Below are 14458 nucleotides of genomic sequence, written 5' to 3'. Positions count from 1 at the left end.
TTTTGAAGGGACAAATATGTCCAATATATAATGAGGGAGTGGAAAGTGAAGTGCGTGTGTGTGGTGGGGGTTGGATTTCTTGTATCACCATTCATCCTGGAAGCATACCTCTACTTAGAAAACAATAGTGCTCAAAATATAAGGAGCACAGAAAGAAATCACTTTTTTTTTTTTTTTTGGTTCAGACATTTTTTGTACAGTATATTTGCTACAAAAATGCCAAAGCCACATTGTTGCATCTTGAATGATTAATTAACATCACATGCCTGTTACCCAAATAGCAGGTGCAGATACTTATTCATGTAAATGTAATAAAGCTACTGTAACGTGTCTTGCAGGATAGGAATGGCTGTTCTTTCACACCCTCTTTTAATTACACAGCTTAATATGTAAAGGGGGTCGAGGAGCTTCAAGGGTGGAATGCATCCTCAGGGCATCTGCAAACACACAGCGGAGTCCAGGAAAAAAATATTATTTTAGTCTCTTGATCATACAATTCAGTCTTTTGTCTACAACAGCAATTAGGTTTTAAACAATAAGGATGTATAAGTTCCAGGCGATCAACCGCAGTCCCATCCTTTTTGATCTAAAAGGGCAAGTCCAAATCAATCACGCATTTCGACATGCAGTACAGTACAGTAGAGTACAGTACATAGACATACAGTATTTCTTTCTTTTTACTATTTTTTCTAATGTTACCAAGTACTGCAATACTTCATGTGGAACATGCATTTAAAAGAAGCAGTGTAGAGTAGTGGTTAGGGCTCTGGACTCTTGACCGGAGGGTCATGGGGTCAATCCCTGCTGTACCCTTGTGCAAGGTACTTTACCTAGATTGCTCCAGTAAAAAAAAAAAAAAAAAAAAAAAAAAACGGTATAAATGGGTAATTTATGTAAAAAATAATGTAACTGTCTGTAAAAATAATGTGATATCTTGTAACAATTGTAAATTGCCCTGGATAAGGGTGTCTGCTAAGAAATAAATAATAATATATGTTTGGTATTTCCTATCTAACCCTGTTTTATAAAACAGTATGTACATAAAAGTTGAAATACCACATCTCCAGTGAGAGCTAGTAATAAAATGCAGTAACACACACTGTTCACTTTCATCCTAGAAATGTCTGTCTTTGATTCCTTGTATATCATTGCTATCTTTATTAGGATTAGCTCACGAATATAAAGATGTGTTTGCTGATCTAGTCTACACTATCCATGGAAGGTAACTGAAACTGATGAGCAGCTCCTGAATTGTACTCAAAGCACCTTAACAAAGACTTACCTGAAAATAAAAAAAAACACAACATTTGAGTAATTGCAATAGGAACCACTCAGAGTGATTGCAAACATCATAACAGGGACAATATAAAACTAATCCGAGGTTTTGTGTCACAGCACCAAATCGCTTAATACATTTAATGGGTGTTTTTCAGGTTACCAGTAGGTACATGAGTGAAATGTAAGCAAAAAGTACAGAATTTGGAAATTGTGGTCATTATTGTAATAAAATAGCATATAAAACTATATAGTATAATTTTACTCTCTTGGAAACTTTCATTGACTGTGATAGTGAAGTGTTAGAAGTTCTTCTATGTGTTGAACATTTGGTACAGTGCACGCCTCTCACAGAACGCTCTTAAAATTATATTACTGTATGGCTAAAAACAAAAGCCCTGATTCAATATTTAACTGTTCAGACGTATTTTGGCAAGCACAACATTTAGTGTAATTTTAAGAGCAACAAAGAGTGCAACATAGTGTGAAGCGCAAAAGTATCTGCTAGTTATGCAGATTAGATGGTATACCATCAACCAAGATGAAGACCAGGAGCCCAGTGCTTGACTCCAGACAGCAACTTCCATTGACAATTTCCTGCTGGCAGCAATTAGGTAGATTGGCAGACAGCTGGTTTACAATAGACGTTAATTTCACCAAACTGTACAGCTGACAAGTACGGCAAATGGTACAAATGCCAGAGAAGTTAAGATTATCAGCTTTAACCAATAGACAGACACTCTTTTTTATTTGCAGTTTCTAAGAAAAGTGGAATTCTGCTATTCATGGCCTTGCTGGAGGAGCCCACTCTGAATAAGTAAAGTCTTTTTTTATAACGAGGAGCCAAACCTACAATAGCTGGTTCTAACTGCAGGTTATCACGAACAAATAAAAACAGTTGAAGCTACTAATTTGCAAATTAATGCTAATTGTTAATCTTATTAAAATCAAATGCAACTAAACAATGAATGCCTCAGTGGTTCGCAGAATACAAAGCTATTTTTAACCCAGCCATTATTTTAATTGTAAAGGTTCTGTTCATCAAGTAACCTCAATAATTAAGTAAATACAGTCTATTTTCAGCGTACATTAACATGATTTATTTTTTACTTTATTTCACAACAGCGCTGACACTTATTTAGAAGTGAGAATTGCACACAGAAAAGTCTGGAAACAGTACTGTAATGTGGATACTTTTATGCTGTATTCCTCTGAAAGTTTTTAGACCAGCTGTGCAGGAAAAGCTCACAGTAGGAAATCAGTCTTTCTACAGAGATGTGGGGATGATTTAGTTATTAAAAATCTATAAACTGAGAGAACATAATAACATGAAAATATGCATCTTAATTGCAGACTACCTTGGAGATTATGTCACTGATTTTAATCACTATGGAAACTCTGGTGCACAAAAGTGGACAAATGAAGTTTAACACAATAGTAATGATTTTGAATACCAATTGCAGACAATCATATCAGAGCTTGGGGGGCAAGTGGACTGGCCCCCTTATCAACAATACTGAATTGCCTTTACAGTTTACATGCTTTATATTAAAAATATTTGCTGCAAGTGGCGGGTGTTGTAGAAGCGAACACCATTTTCTGCAGTGTACATGGCAGCATACACATCCTCTTACTAACAACCAAACTGCTGTTCAGCCGGCGCGCAGTACGAATGTAGATGCACACAGGAAGAGCGGGAGATTTATTTTTGATTGTGGTTAAGACATAAACATTTACATCAGGTGATAAAAACTGCTCCAAATACCTACTTATTAATATAATTAACAATTGAAGTAAAGTGACTATCAGTATCATACAAAACAATGCTTGTTTCGTCATTCGTTTTTGTGTAATACTTGGGTTAGAAGGAAGGGTTCCTGTCACACACTTGCATTTGTAAGTGTGTTGAAATCCTTCTGATGTTTTTGCTTACTTCCTTTATGTTACAAAAAAACGTAATATACGAGAGATGTGCATTCTTACCTCAAGTACGACAAGTCCAGTAGTTTCCAAATAAAATTTCCATATGTAGCATGGCCCTGTTAAGAACCCTCGAAAGCTAGTGACGTGTGGGGGAAAGCCCCTGTATTTAAGGCAGGAAACCCCAGACCAAAAACAGGGTGGTGCTTGAAAGAAAGCACCTTTGATTGTTTTGTCCGTAGCTACAGGAACTGAGTATTCTTGGAAGGCAGACATAGAGAAGAGCGTTAACCTAGCTGCTGTGTTGAGACCTGTGTTTGAGGCTGGTGAGTATGCAGAGTTATTTCAAATTATTATTTGATTTTGTTGAGTACTCATATTTATAGTTGGGCCTTATCTTTTAAAGCTTGAGGGGGTGATAGCAGGATTGCGTAAGAGCCTCAACTATATGCTGAGCAACTGATGCGACTGGTATGTAGCAGTCTGTAGTTCTTTTAACAAAGGGAATTCGTTGGGTTTTTTAAATGGGGTTTTTGTTCATTTTTAAACTAATTGCTGCTATGTTTTATATAATTCCAGGCATCTCATCTAGAGCCAATTCCCAATACACTCCCAATACATAGTTGAGCTGTTACCAATGCTCACAGAATTCACGTTTAAAAAGCACTGAATCAGGCCATCAAGTCTTTGACATGAAAAGCACTTTATAAATGGAACCCATTTACCACACATTCCAATGTTGTAGACAGCATCAGCTTGTTTTTTTTTTATTTGTGGGTGGGAGGGGGTGGGGGTGATTTACTTTCAATTAAAATTGAGATCAATATATGTAACCCTTTAAAACTAGTAAAACATGTTGCATCTATTTCTACTAATTATGAGCATTCTGGGCTAAGGTATAGTTATCCATGCCAATTGACTGGGCTCTGTCCAGGGTTCTGAAATTATTTGGTCTTTTTTGGTATTTCTTTAAACCCTTTTGTGGCATAGAAGCTGGGGTTTAAGATGTTTTCTAAGACCTTTAAACAGTGTGTATTAACCGTTTTATGTCCAAAATGTAGTTAATGTAGTTATTTATAAGTATGCCACTAAAGAGTAAGTAGTGGGGTTCCAAAAATGAAAGCATTATACATCCTCACGTGTTGCTACAGCTGTTTAAATAACGTACCTGTAATTTTTATTTTCATTGTTAACATCCTGACAAATTTTGAAACGTATAACTTTAAAAGTCTGTTTCAAAGCTCTTTTCAAAATGTCCGCTCTAGTGCACTAGGGTTTGATATCTGTCCTCTAAATCACTATCAGTGCTCTGGCTTTTCTGTTCCGTACCACATTATGGATCGTTATTGCTGTGTTACCTGTTGGACAATGTGGAAATACTCCTTACACTATCAATGCACTAGAGCAGACATTTTGAAAAGAGCTTTGAAACATATTTTAAAGTTATAAATGTAAAAAGTTGTCAGGATGTTACAATGAAAAGAAAAATTACAGGTACGTTATTTAAGTGGGGATGTGTAACGCCATATTTTTCAGAACCCCACTACATACATACTCTGTAAACATTATTCCATCACTCCTCCCCCAGGATTGCACATTTGTACTTGTTCACTACTCTTCAGTAATGTATATACTCTAGAGACTTATCAATTACCAAGTGTTTGATATTTGAATGTTGTTTGCAAGGCTTGTATAAAGTTATTAGTACTAATATAAAGTTTTGTTTTTTTTTCTTCAGACACTGAAACAGACTTTCATTCCTATACTTTTCAGTGGGAAACACTCAAAAAAGATGAAAAGAACGTATACAAAAATAAAATAATTTTTACAAAGTGTTCAAACAAATCCTATAATCGTTTAAAACTAATTTAAGTTATCGATTGGTCTAAAATCCAATTCCTTAAGCATTTGAAGGCTCTTTAAGAAAAAAATTAATAAAATACCAGTTGGCCTAGTCCTTCATTCTGGGCAAATAAGCAATTTCAGGTCAAGACTGTTTCGGAGAGACATGAGTTACGAGGCTGTTTAGGTAGCAAGAAGGGAATTTATACTTGCAAAATAGAATCAATAACTGATCATGCTTTTCTGGTAAAGTAGTAACCAATTAAATTATTTACAAGTAATACAATGATGGCACACATCTTCTTGCTTTATGAAGTAGTTTTTGGGGGGATTCTGTTAGTAAATCACATTAGGATAAGGACAGAAGAATCATAGTTAAAGATATTTAAAAACAATATCAGATTACAAACAGGATCATTTTAAGAACACTAGGCTAAAAATCTCTGTGAAGTATCTAAAGGTTCTATTGCATTTGAAAATCATACTGTAAATCATTTTAGCAACCTTGTTTTTTTATTTTCTTATTATTATTGTTTTGAGATTTATTCCAGTTAATAACCTGATATAGAACAACAACACTTGATTAATGTAGCGTATTTAATGCAATATGAAAATAATTGTTTAATGAAATCAGCAACATGGAGCACTTGAACCCATGAATGATTTATTACAACGACAAAAAATCTCAGGACCACCAACATTTGAAAGTAGGTTAACTCAAGCAGGATCTGAGGTCATGAGCAAAATTCAGATTTGTGAAGAAGTAAACACACTTTATCAAAAAAGAGTTAAAACATAAGCAATGCACTATAGTTTCCTACAGTTTTGTTGTTAATCACAAAGACAGTATTGGAAGAACTAGGTTCATTGTTAGGGACATTGAGGGAAAAAAATAGTTCATTTAGGGGGGATGTGCCCACTGGGAAAAAAAGAAATGCAAATTACAAGCACATTCTGCTGTCATTTTGACTGTGTGAAGAGCATAAAACTCATAGCAATGTGTGTCCTGCAGTGACAGTGACATTATGATTTCAGGTGTATTACTGTATGTGTTCTGTATTCCTTGTATCACGACTAGGAAAAAAAAATACGCTCTGTGGAGGCTCTAGCTGAAAAGTCACGCCAGATATGTACAGTAGACATCTTGTAATAGAGGAAGGACTTGACCTATAATTAGTGTTTCATGTAGTGTTTAAAATTGGATTTACCAATTTATCATCAGTCGCAACAGAAATCTTCACAGATTTTGCTCAGTCAGGTGAAAAATATAAATCTGCTGTACAATTTGGTAAAGTTATGAGAAATATGCAAACACAGACACACAATGCAACAATCTTGTTATTTTAAACTAGTAAGCCTTTTTATTTATAAAAAACAGAATTGATGTATGTGGCCAATACTATTTACTACCTTTAATTAGAAGAACATTGTTCTCCATCAGTACAAATCCTCTCTTCCCCACACAAACCCTTAACCACCTTATTTGCATAACCAGACTAAAAATGAAATAAACGTGGGCATTCTGACAAACTGTTTCTTTGTCATTTAAATGTATACTAATGGTGATGGAGATGGTACCATATCTGTTATTGATTGAAGTGTTAACCTTGGTACCTGATGACTAAATTTCAAGTAATAAATAAAAAGGTACAACTAAAAGCTGACTGAGTAAAATAAATGTTTATTTCGAATAAAGATTTTAAATAACTGCAGATTTTCTTAAGTTGGCTTCTAGTATTTCTTAGTTTTACTTTTAGATGTTTAATGACCCCAGCTTTAAAACATTCGCTTACCTACTAAAATAACTACATAATAACATGTTCCTTATTGTTGTGCAGTTCCAGACTTAAATGACTTTGGTCCTTCCTTCACTTACCTTCCGTTGATATTTAACGTAATACTGCCATGGTCAGAGCACATTCCTATTGATATTCAGATTTCCATGTAGCTTTTCATAATATTATATCACTGACAAACATTATCACAACACATTGTATGCATACAAGTTAAGCGATTGTTCTAATTGAAGACATTAGAAAGTACAGTTGGGTTTTAAATTGTTTTATTTATTTGTTTATTTAAAATGATCCTAAAATGTTATTGCAAAAGCACGTCTGTAATTTAATTAAATATGCAGATCTGTTTCTAAAAGATTAAAACCCCACTTTTCTAGCAAAACAGGTTTTGGAATTCATTTATTTTGTTGTTTTTTTAACACATACAATTTGGTGGAAAGCGTCACATTCTTGGGCAGATTATTCCTTGTAAAGAGAGTCGAAGTAATTCCTTAATCTGTAAAAAATATTTTACTTTTAAATCTCCTACAAACACAAAAGACATTTGTGAGATGGTATAGTCGGTATGGATGGACCTAATTGTTAGGCCTAAGTCTGGCAAGTGTAACCTTTCTTTGTTTGGCTTCCTTTGCAGATGAAGAAATACACAAGAAAGCAAAGCGTGAGCACAGATGACTCAACTTTACTGCCTATTAGAGAAAACAGAAAAGTAAAATGAAATGTCCACAGACAGATTAACTGGCCAACCCTCAAAAAGCGTAGTTAAAGGTTACTAGCAGGTGGAATATTCATCTTCCCTTTGAAATATCAGAACCCCCACCCCCGCCACACTCCCTCTCCCCCCGCACCAAGTTAGCTTGTGGGTAGTTTGGTGCTCTCGACACCTACTAATTCTATGTGGGGGGGGGGGGGGGGGGGGGGGTAGCCACAGGGGACACATCAGAACAGTTTAACATTCATGCAATTCATCATTTGAAATTAAAGATACAGCTGCATGCGGTGTGCTACTGCTACAGCAGATATCCAGCGCTCTGCTCGGTTACACTGTGCAAGGACAGAGGTTTATCTTGACTGCTTTGATTTTGTTAGGGGTTTGAAGGGGTTCATCAAAAAAAGGAAACTCAATAGAGCATCCTTTTTGTTCATAAAACACATTTTAGCTTTTTGTGGGGTTTTTTTAACAGTGTTTTGTATGACTAAAATGCTCAATTCCAAATCTTACACCTGCTACAGTAACAACTATGATAACAGTGTGAAGACTTTCACCTATAATAAAACTGTACTAAGCATTTGCTATAATGATAGTGTACTATATATGCTTGGTTATATAAGTATAAGGCATTCAGCTACAAGTTAATTGTGCTGAACAATACAAATCTTTGAGATTCTATCTGCTTTCTAACCACTTTTGCATTATTCTATTTGTAGGAAACCATCGCATTTTGTGATCAATATCATACTGTGCTAGGTAAGGAAGAAACAGTAAAGTCACCATGATTTAACACTTAAGTTCTCCTTGGTTACAAAACTCCTTACTATTTATCCTTGATGTCATTACAGTCAGTGCAGCTTTATTGGGACGCCTCGCGAAAAATATCCCGAATAGGCGTCTGTCCCAATTTAATGAGAGGCAGTTGAGACAACCTTAGTCACACTTTTTTGTTTCTTAATGAAAAGAAAAAGAATGAAATCACATCACATTATGATTAAATATTAAATACATAATATAAAATATGTTTTTTTATTCCTAAACAAAATGAATCGCTGTTTTTTATTTCTACATGAAATGAAAAATAATTAAATCACATGTTATCACAAGGCGAGGCACCGGCGATGTTGACACACCAACTTTCTTTGCAACAGCAGCCTGAGAAACCACAGAAGACTCCAGCTCCTTCAAGAGTTCAACGTGGTTTACACAATTTATGTGGTTTACACAATTTACATCACAGTGTAATCAAATTCTCACTGCATTGTGTTATGCAACCTGTCTTGCTCTGAAAAGCAATGACGTCCCACTTAAATGACATAAATAGCATTGGGAAGAACCATCTCCCAGACTGCGGTATGCTCAACTAGCAGCTGAAGCGGAACAGCGAGGATGGAGAGTCTGGGTTTACCCAGTGGAGGTGGGTTGTTGAGGATTTGTGGCACACTCTACAACCCAGTTTCTCAGAGACATTAGATTCAGTGGTCAAGAGTTGCGTTGCACAGTGAAGAACTTATCTGAAGCAGCAGAGAGGAGCAGCAACTGGCTGTGGTTGAGATGGAAAGATTCAGGTTGTGGATTTCAAGCACAATAGAAATAAAGAAACGGTGATGTAGGGGTAAGTAAGCTGGGCTGAGTTGAGTGGGGGATGGGGGGGGGGTGATGCTGGGATGCTGGAATCACCATCAAGCCATCTTGAGGTGTTGTGGGCTAGTCGACGAAACACCAAGGATGGAAAGTGCCCACTTGAAGACCCCCGAGATGTACCCTACTTAGCTCAATCCAGAAAGAGACCGCACTGTGGTTGATCCCCGGAGCCAGCATCACAGCCATTGTGTGCGGTGATGCACTAGGGAGGCAAAATAAGCTGATCCCTGGAGCCAGCATTACACTTCAGCCATCAACACCAGGCAGAAGGATATCTACATCATCATACAGAAGGAAACGCAAATGGATGGAGACACAGATGGATCACATTAGTTTACTGTAAAGCTACGTCTTAGTTGGTGCTTATCTTGGCGAGAGCCGAGTTCAAATCAGCATGAAGTTTTAAGATCTACTCTCATGTAATGGAAATCATAATCAGCATTTATTTGTATTTGTGATGCTTTGTAAATCTTTTTGGCCCTTTGTTTTCAGAGAAGCATCCACCAGCAGAAAATGAATTAAATGAAAGTCTAACTTGTCTAACTTCTGAAGTAGAGTCTTTGAAATTCACAGTCAGCTGTTGACAAGTTGATACCAAACAGTGAACCAAACCATAGTCATGGTTTAATGACAGAAGAGGAGCGACAAAACATAATTTAGAAAATGAATTTAAATGTAACTATTGACCTTTACTCAAACATTAAAACTGTGTTCTACATTTCTGTACATTTCTGTCACGTTTCACATCTAATTTATCGATAATCAGCGACCTGAAAACTGGAAAATGACAACTTCACAGGGAGTAATGTTTACCTTACCTAAAACCCCAAAAAAGAAAACAGCCCATAAAAGGTAAAATATAAAATCAACTAATAAGAAGCTTAAATAGGGTTATACTACATTGTATGGGGGTGATGTAAGTATAGGCACAGTGCAAATAATTGCAGATGCAAAATTTAAATTGCATTGCGGCCAGGCAATTATTTTGCACTGTGCCCTATGTAAGCTTAAGATCAATGCAAATTATTCTGCATGCACAAAAAAAGATCCACAATTATGACAATGAGGGTCTCAATGAGCACATCGGTCTATTTAGTGGCAGCACTTCCAGAGTTAGGAGTATATAAAGCAATAGCTGCTGTATGACATTTGTGGAGCACGAAAATACAAAGCAATAAAAAATAATATGTCAGAGGAGGAGCGCCAAAGTCCTCTTGGCGCACTAAAAAAAAAGAAAAGTTTTCTGAGAAAGAGCTCAGAGTCCTTACAGCTGAGGTCACTCAGCATGAAATGGAGTTGTTTGGAAAAGCCTCAACCAACATCAGTTATGCAAGTATCATTAGGAAATGGTATGTATTGGCCTGCCCTTTTCAGCATGACATCCAGAAATTTGCTTAGTACTGTGGAAAAGGTGGATAGAGGTCCCTAGATTGACACTAGGGTCTAGCTCATCCCTCAATTCACCTATTAGGTCTAGGATGACCTGGGAGTGAGACGATAACGCTTTAGCACCGCATCCTCTGGCATCCCAAACAAAGTGACCCTGGGTTTGAATATGCAGTGTCTTCTTTGTCTTGCCATTCTCCGAACATGTTCCTGCCTCTCCTCAACAAGAGCCAAGTGTCACCGCATCAGGAAGTGTACCACAGCAGCCATCCTGAAGCCAATGGCAGGTCTCTGCAGGTGTGTGCTTTTATACAGCTCTTAGTTACTTGCTTCTACAATAGTTTGCACCTTGTAAGAAGAGGAGTAAAGTTTTTGGAGGGTCAGCAATTGCCTAAGTACAAGGCAAAATCCTTACATCACATTATAATGTTTGAGCCCACTTAGTATCCAAATCCCACCCAATTCCATGCTCTTTTCATTTTGTCATTTTAATGGATTAATGATGGCAAAGTGCAACTTTGATAGCGGGTGCAGAATGACAGGTGAACACCATTCTTTACATACGTCACATTTTTAGCGGCCGGTAAAATCAGACTTTATGGCTGCTAAACACAATTTATGGCAGCATTATGTTGGGTTTTGCACCCGCAAATCACTTTGCGCGTATCCTTACATCACCCCCTATATTTAATAATTTAAAGCTCCAGTTTCCCCAGATCAATACGCCCTATACACAGAACTCAGGAGCTATTTAAAGAATAGCTCCATCTGTTTTATGAATTTGATATTCATGAAACTGTTGTTGGCTTCTTTTACACTTTAGGAAAGTCTTGTGCATATCAAACTGTATTTTACTCGTAATTGTTTTATACATATAAATATTCTTTAAATAATTCATTGGTTGTAGATTTGTGATTACAGCCCTTTGATGTCTATTTTACTACGTTCTTTAATAATTTAGTCTCTTTTGCACTGCACAGAAAGCAGAACGTTTCTTTAAGGTAGTTTTTGGAAATAGAAGGTAATCTTTCTCCACCCTAAAAACCTGTTTGTCGCTGCTACTTGCAACAGAGCTATTGAGCTCAGGGAGAAAAACAGCATTGGGAACAACTTCTTTTTTTGTAATCTGAGACACCACATAGGCATAGGATATTTTTACTGCATTCTTTAATGCAAACATATAATGGCTGCCTAATAAAATGTTTAAACTTGATTTTATATCGCAAGGAAGAGCTGCTATGAGAACATAGGCCTCCGCACCCAGATGATGACAGCAATGTGGAGCAGTACATGCATGCCACTGTACATCTAACTGGTTGGAAGCTGAAAAGGCTGCAGGCTAAATGATGCGAATCAATGAAATGCACAGCTCACTACAAAACACCAAACTTAAAACTTAACTTGGTACACAGTCGTTTAGGCTTTTTTTATGTTATATCAATGCGATGTGTATATCAATCAAAAAACCTACTGCGTTTATATGTCTGTGCAATAAATAAACACACTGGAAGTCCTTAATTATAAACATCTTCAGAAAAAGTCATGCTTTTCATGGGAATGTTTTAAAATATGTTTTCAAAATAGTACAAAGTCTTTTAAAGAACTGCTCACTACTTGACTACTATTGCGGTCATCCAATGGTCTCACCAGTGTCAAAACGTGTTACTCTGAGGGGTTGCTGTTTCATTGTTACAATGCCGCCACTGCACATATTTGCAACAGTAAACAAATGACGCACTGTATACACGACTTGCAACAACGTCTCCAGCGAGTGCTACTTTGATTCTTGAAGTTGGTGTTGTGCTGCAGCACATTTCTTCAAAGGGGAGGTCCTAAACGAAATGCATACTGTAGCTTCAACAGGACGCTCGCTTCCTTCAACATTCTTCTCACCATCATTTGCGCGAGATGTAACCCTTAGTACTTTTTTTTTTATTCCAAATGTGTACGTTATTGAGTGGGCTGGAATTGTAATGGTTCTGCTCGTCAATCATGGGGCATCAGCAAGGCAAAAGAGCTATGATCTACTACACTGCAGTGCCAGCGTCAGTAAAAAAAAAAAAAAAAAAAGAAGCAGTGGCTTTTCTAGCCTTTATTATGACTGCCACAACCACGTCAACTTTAAGTCACATTAGGCTTCTGTAACAACCAGTAAAAACCATCGCCAGTGAAAAACATACCTGTTGTGTTTTCTTTTTCATTGACGCAACACGTATGAGGCGAACAAAAACAAGCCTCCCACAAAGCATGAAATGAAGAAATATTCACTTAAACGCAACCGATTCCCACACGTTTGACGTTTCACATACGAGAGCAAATTAAGACAAAGACTTGGACGAAGCAACAACCACTGACAATTATATTGATAGTGTTATCAAGCTCCATATCTGCAACTGACAAAAGACATGGTGCTGACACAATTCGTTTAAATATGTGAGAAACTGTATGCGCTAGTCTAAAAAAAAAAAAAAAAAAAAAAAAAAAAAGCATATCCCGAGGCAGACACAACCAAGCACTAAAGATTCCACTGCTCGGATCGGTGGCTCGTCTTATTTTCACATTACCTACATTATTTATTATTTACTGTATGGAAACATTACAAAAATCCGAGAAATGCAGTCAGATACATTAAAAAACGGCGATCTATTAGGAACCAAAAAGTGTTGCAGAAAAATGCTGCTGCAGCAAACCAAGAATGAAGCCCTGAACCACCAGGGGCATAAAACAAAGCAACATATCACTTGTTATCGTAGCAGTGCCACGGTTATATATGTATACATATAAAGTAATAATATAAGATACGATAAAGCGCTATCATAAAAAGTTCCCAGACACTACGGTAATCTGGCTGAATGGTGCAGAATTTTCTGGTAGAATACTGTGTCTTGCCCGGCTCGCAGCAAGCAGTGCTGTATAACTTATTCCCTCGTTCCACTGCATTTACTTGCTGCACAAATATGAATGCAGATCCAACAACAGCGATAGGAACAATGTATAAACACAGTGCAGGCATTGAAAAATAAGTAACACACTATGGCTTACCGCTTTGGCTCTTTGTTTTCTTAAGACTCTTGCCACAAAGACACTGCAGCATATGCGTTCCTTTGCTGAAAATGTTCCGAAGAAACCACATTGATTTGGGCGAAAAGCAATCCAGCAGTTTAGACACCCTGGGTACGAAGAGATCCTTGCGGTTGCATAATAATATACAGGGATCAGTTCTCCTGGTCAGGGACACCGATTTTACCATAGAAACAAAATATTATATTCCAGTCTTCTCCCGTTTTCGTTCACGTGGCTCAGTATTTTCTTTGAGACTTCTGAATGAAGGTTATTTTTTTCCGCCAGGAGAAATACTGTTCCCTCTGTAAACACCAGTCAGTCAGTACAAAAATAATCAGTAGGTTTCATATGCTGCACAAGAAGCAAGGTACGAGGCGTAAACAACCAGAACTAAATCGAAAACAGTAAAACACTGATGATTTCCAAAGAGAAAACCATTGCCTATTAGTTGATCACTAGTATGAAGAAGGGTGGATCTGCAGAGCATCAAAAGCCAACAGAGGATTCATCCTATAGAAAGACTGCAACGGTAGCCCCAACAGAACAACACATAGCAAAATCAAGTCTGTTCACTTTAATGTTCACCTTTAAAGCCGCTTATTGCCGAGATCAATGCCCACTAATCTGCTGCTTCATTCTTATAAAAAGGGACCTCTCAGTGAACCCGGATTTGTTTGTTTTTTTAGCAGTATCTTCTAATTGGCTTTTACCAATTAACCTCTGACATCTCTTTCTCTTTCTAAAAGTACAGTGGATCCGGGAAATATTTGCATCTATTCCTCTCCTGCTTGGGTCTGTGTGTTAGAAAATAGATGGGGAG

General features: G+C 37.0%; 1 protein-coding gene across 1 annotated transcript in view; it reads right to left on the bottom strand.

Moving 5' to 3' along the window:
- Positions 1 to 14458, bottom strand: part of LOC117405706 (fibroblast growth factor 14) — a 172315-nt gene extending 157857 nt beyond the window's left edge. The window contains exon 1 of the mRNA XM_034008998.3: positions 13618 to 14458. Within this exon, the coding sequence (XP_033864889.1) occupies positions 13618 to 13825 (208 nt within the window). The 5' untranslated portion in view covers positions 13826 to 14458. The remainder of the gene's footprint in view (positions 1 to 13617) is intronic.

The sequence above is a fragment of the Acipenser ruthenus genome, chromosome 9 (assembly GCF_902713425.1).
Source record: "Acipenser ruthenus chromosome 9, fAciRut3.2 maternal haplotype, whole genome shotgun sequence".
NCBI classification, from domain to species: domain Eukaryota; kingdom Metazoa; phylum Chordata; class Actinopteri; order Acipenseriformes; family Acipenseridae; genus Acipenser; species Acipenser ruthenus.
The sequence above is the reverse complement of the archived record's forward strand: the minus strand, read 5'-3'. Positions and strand labels throughout refer to the sequence as shown.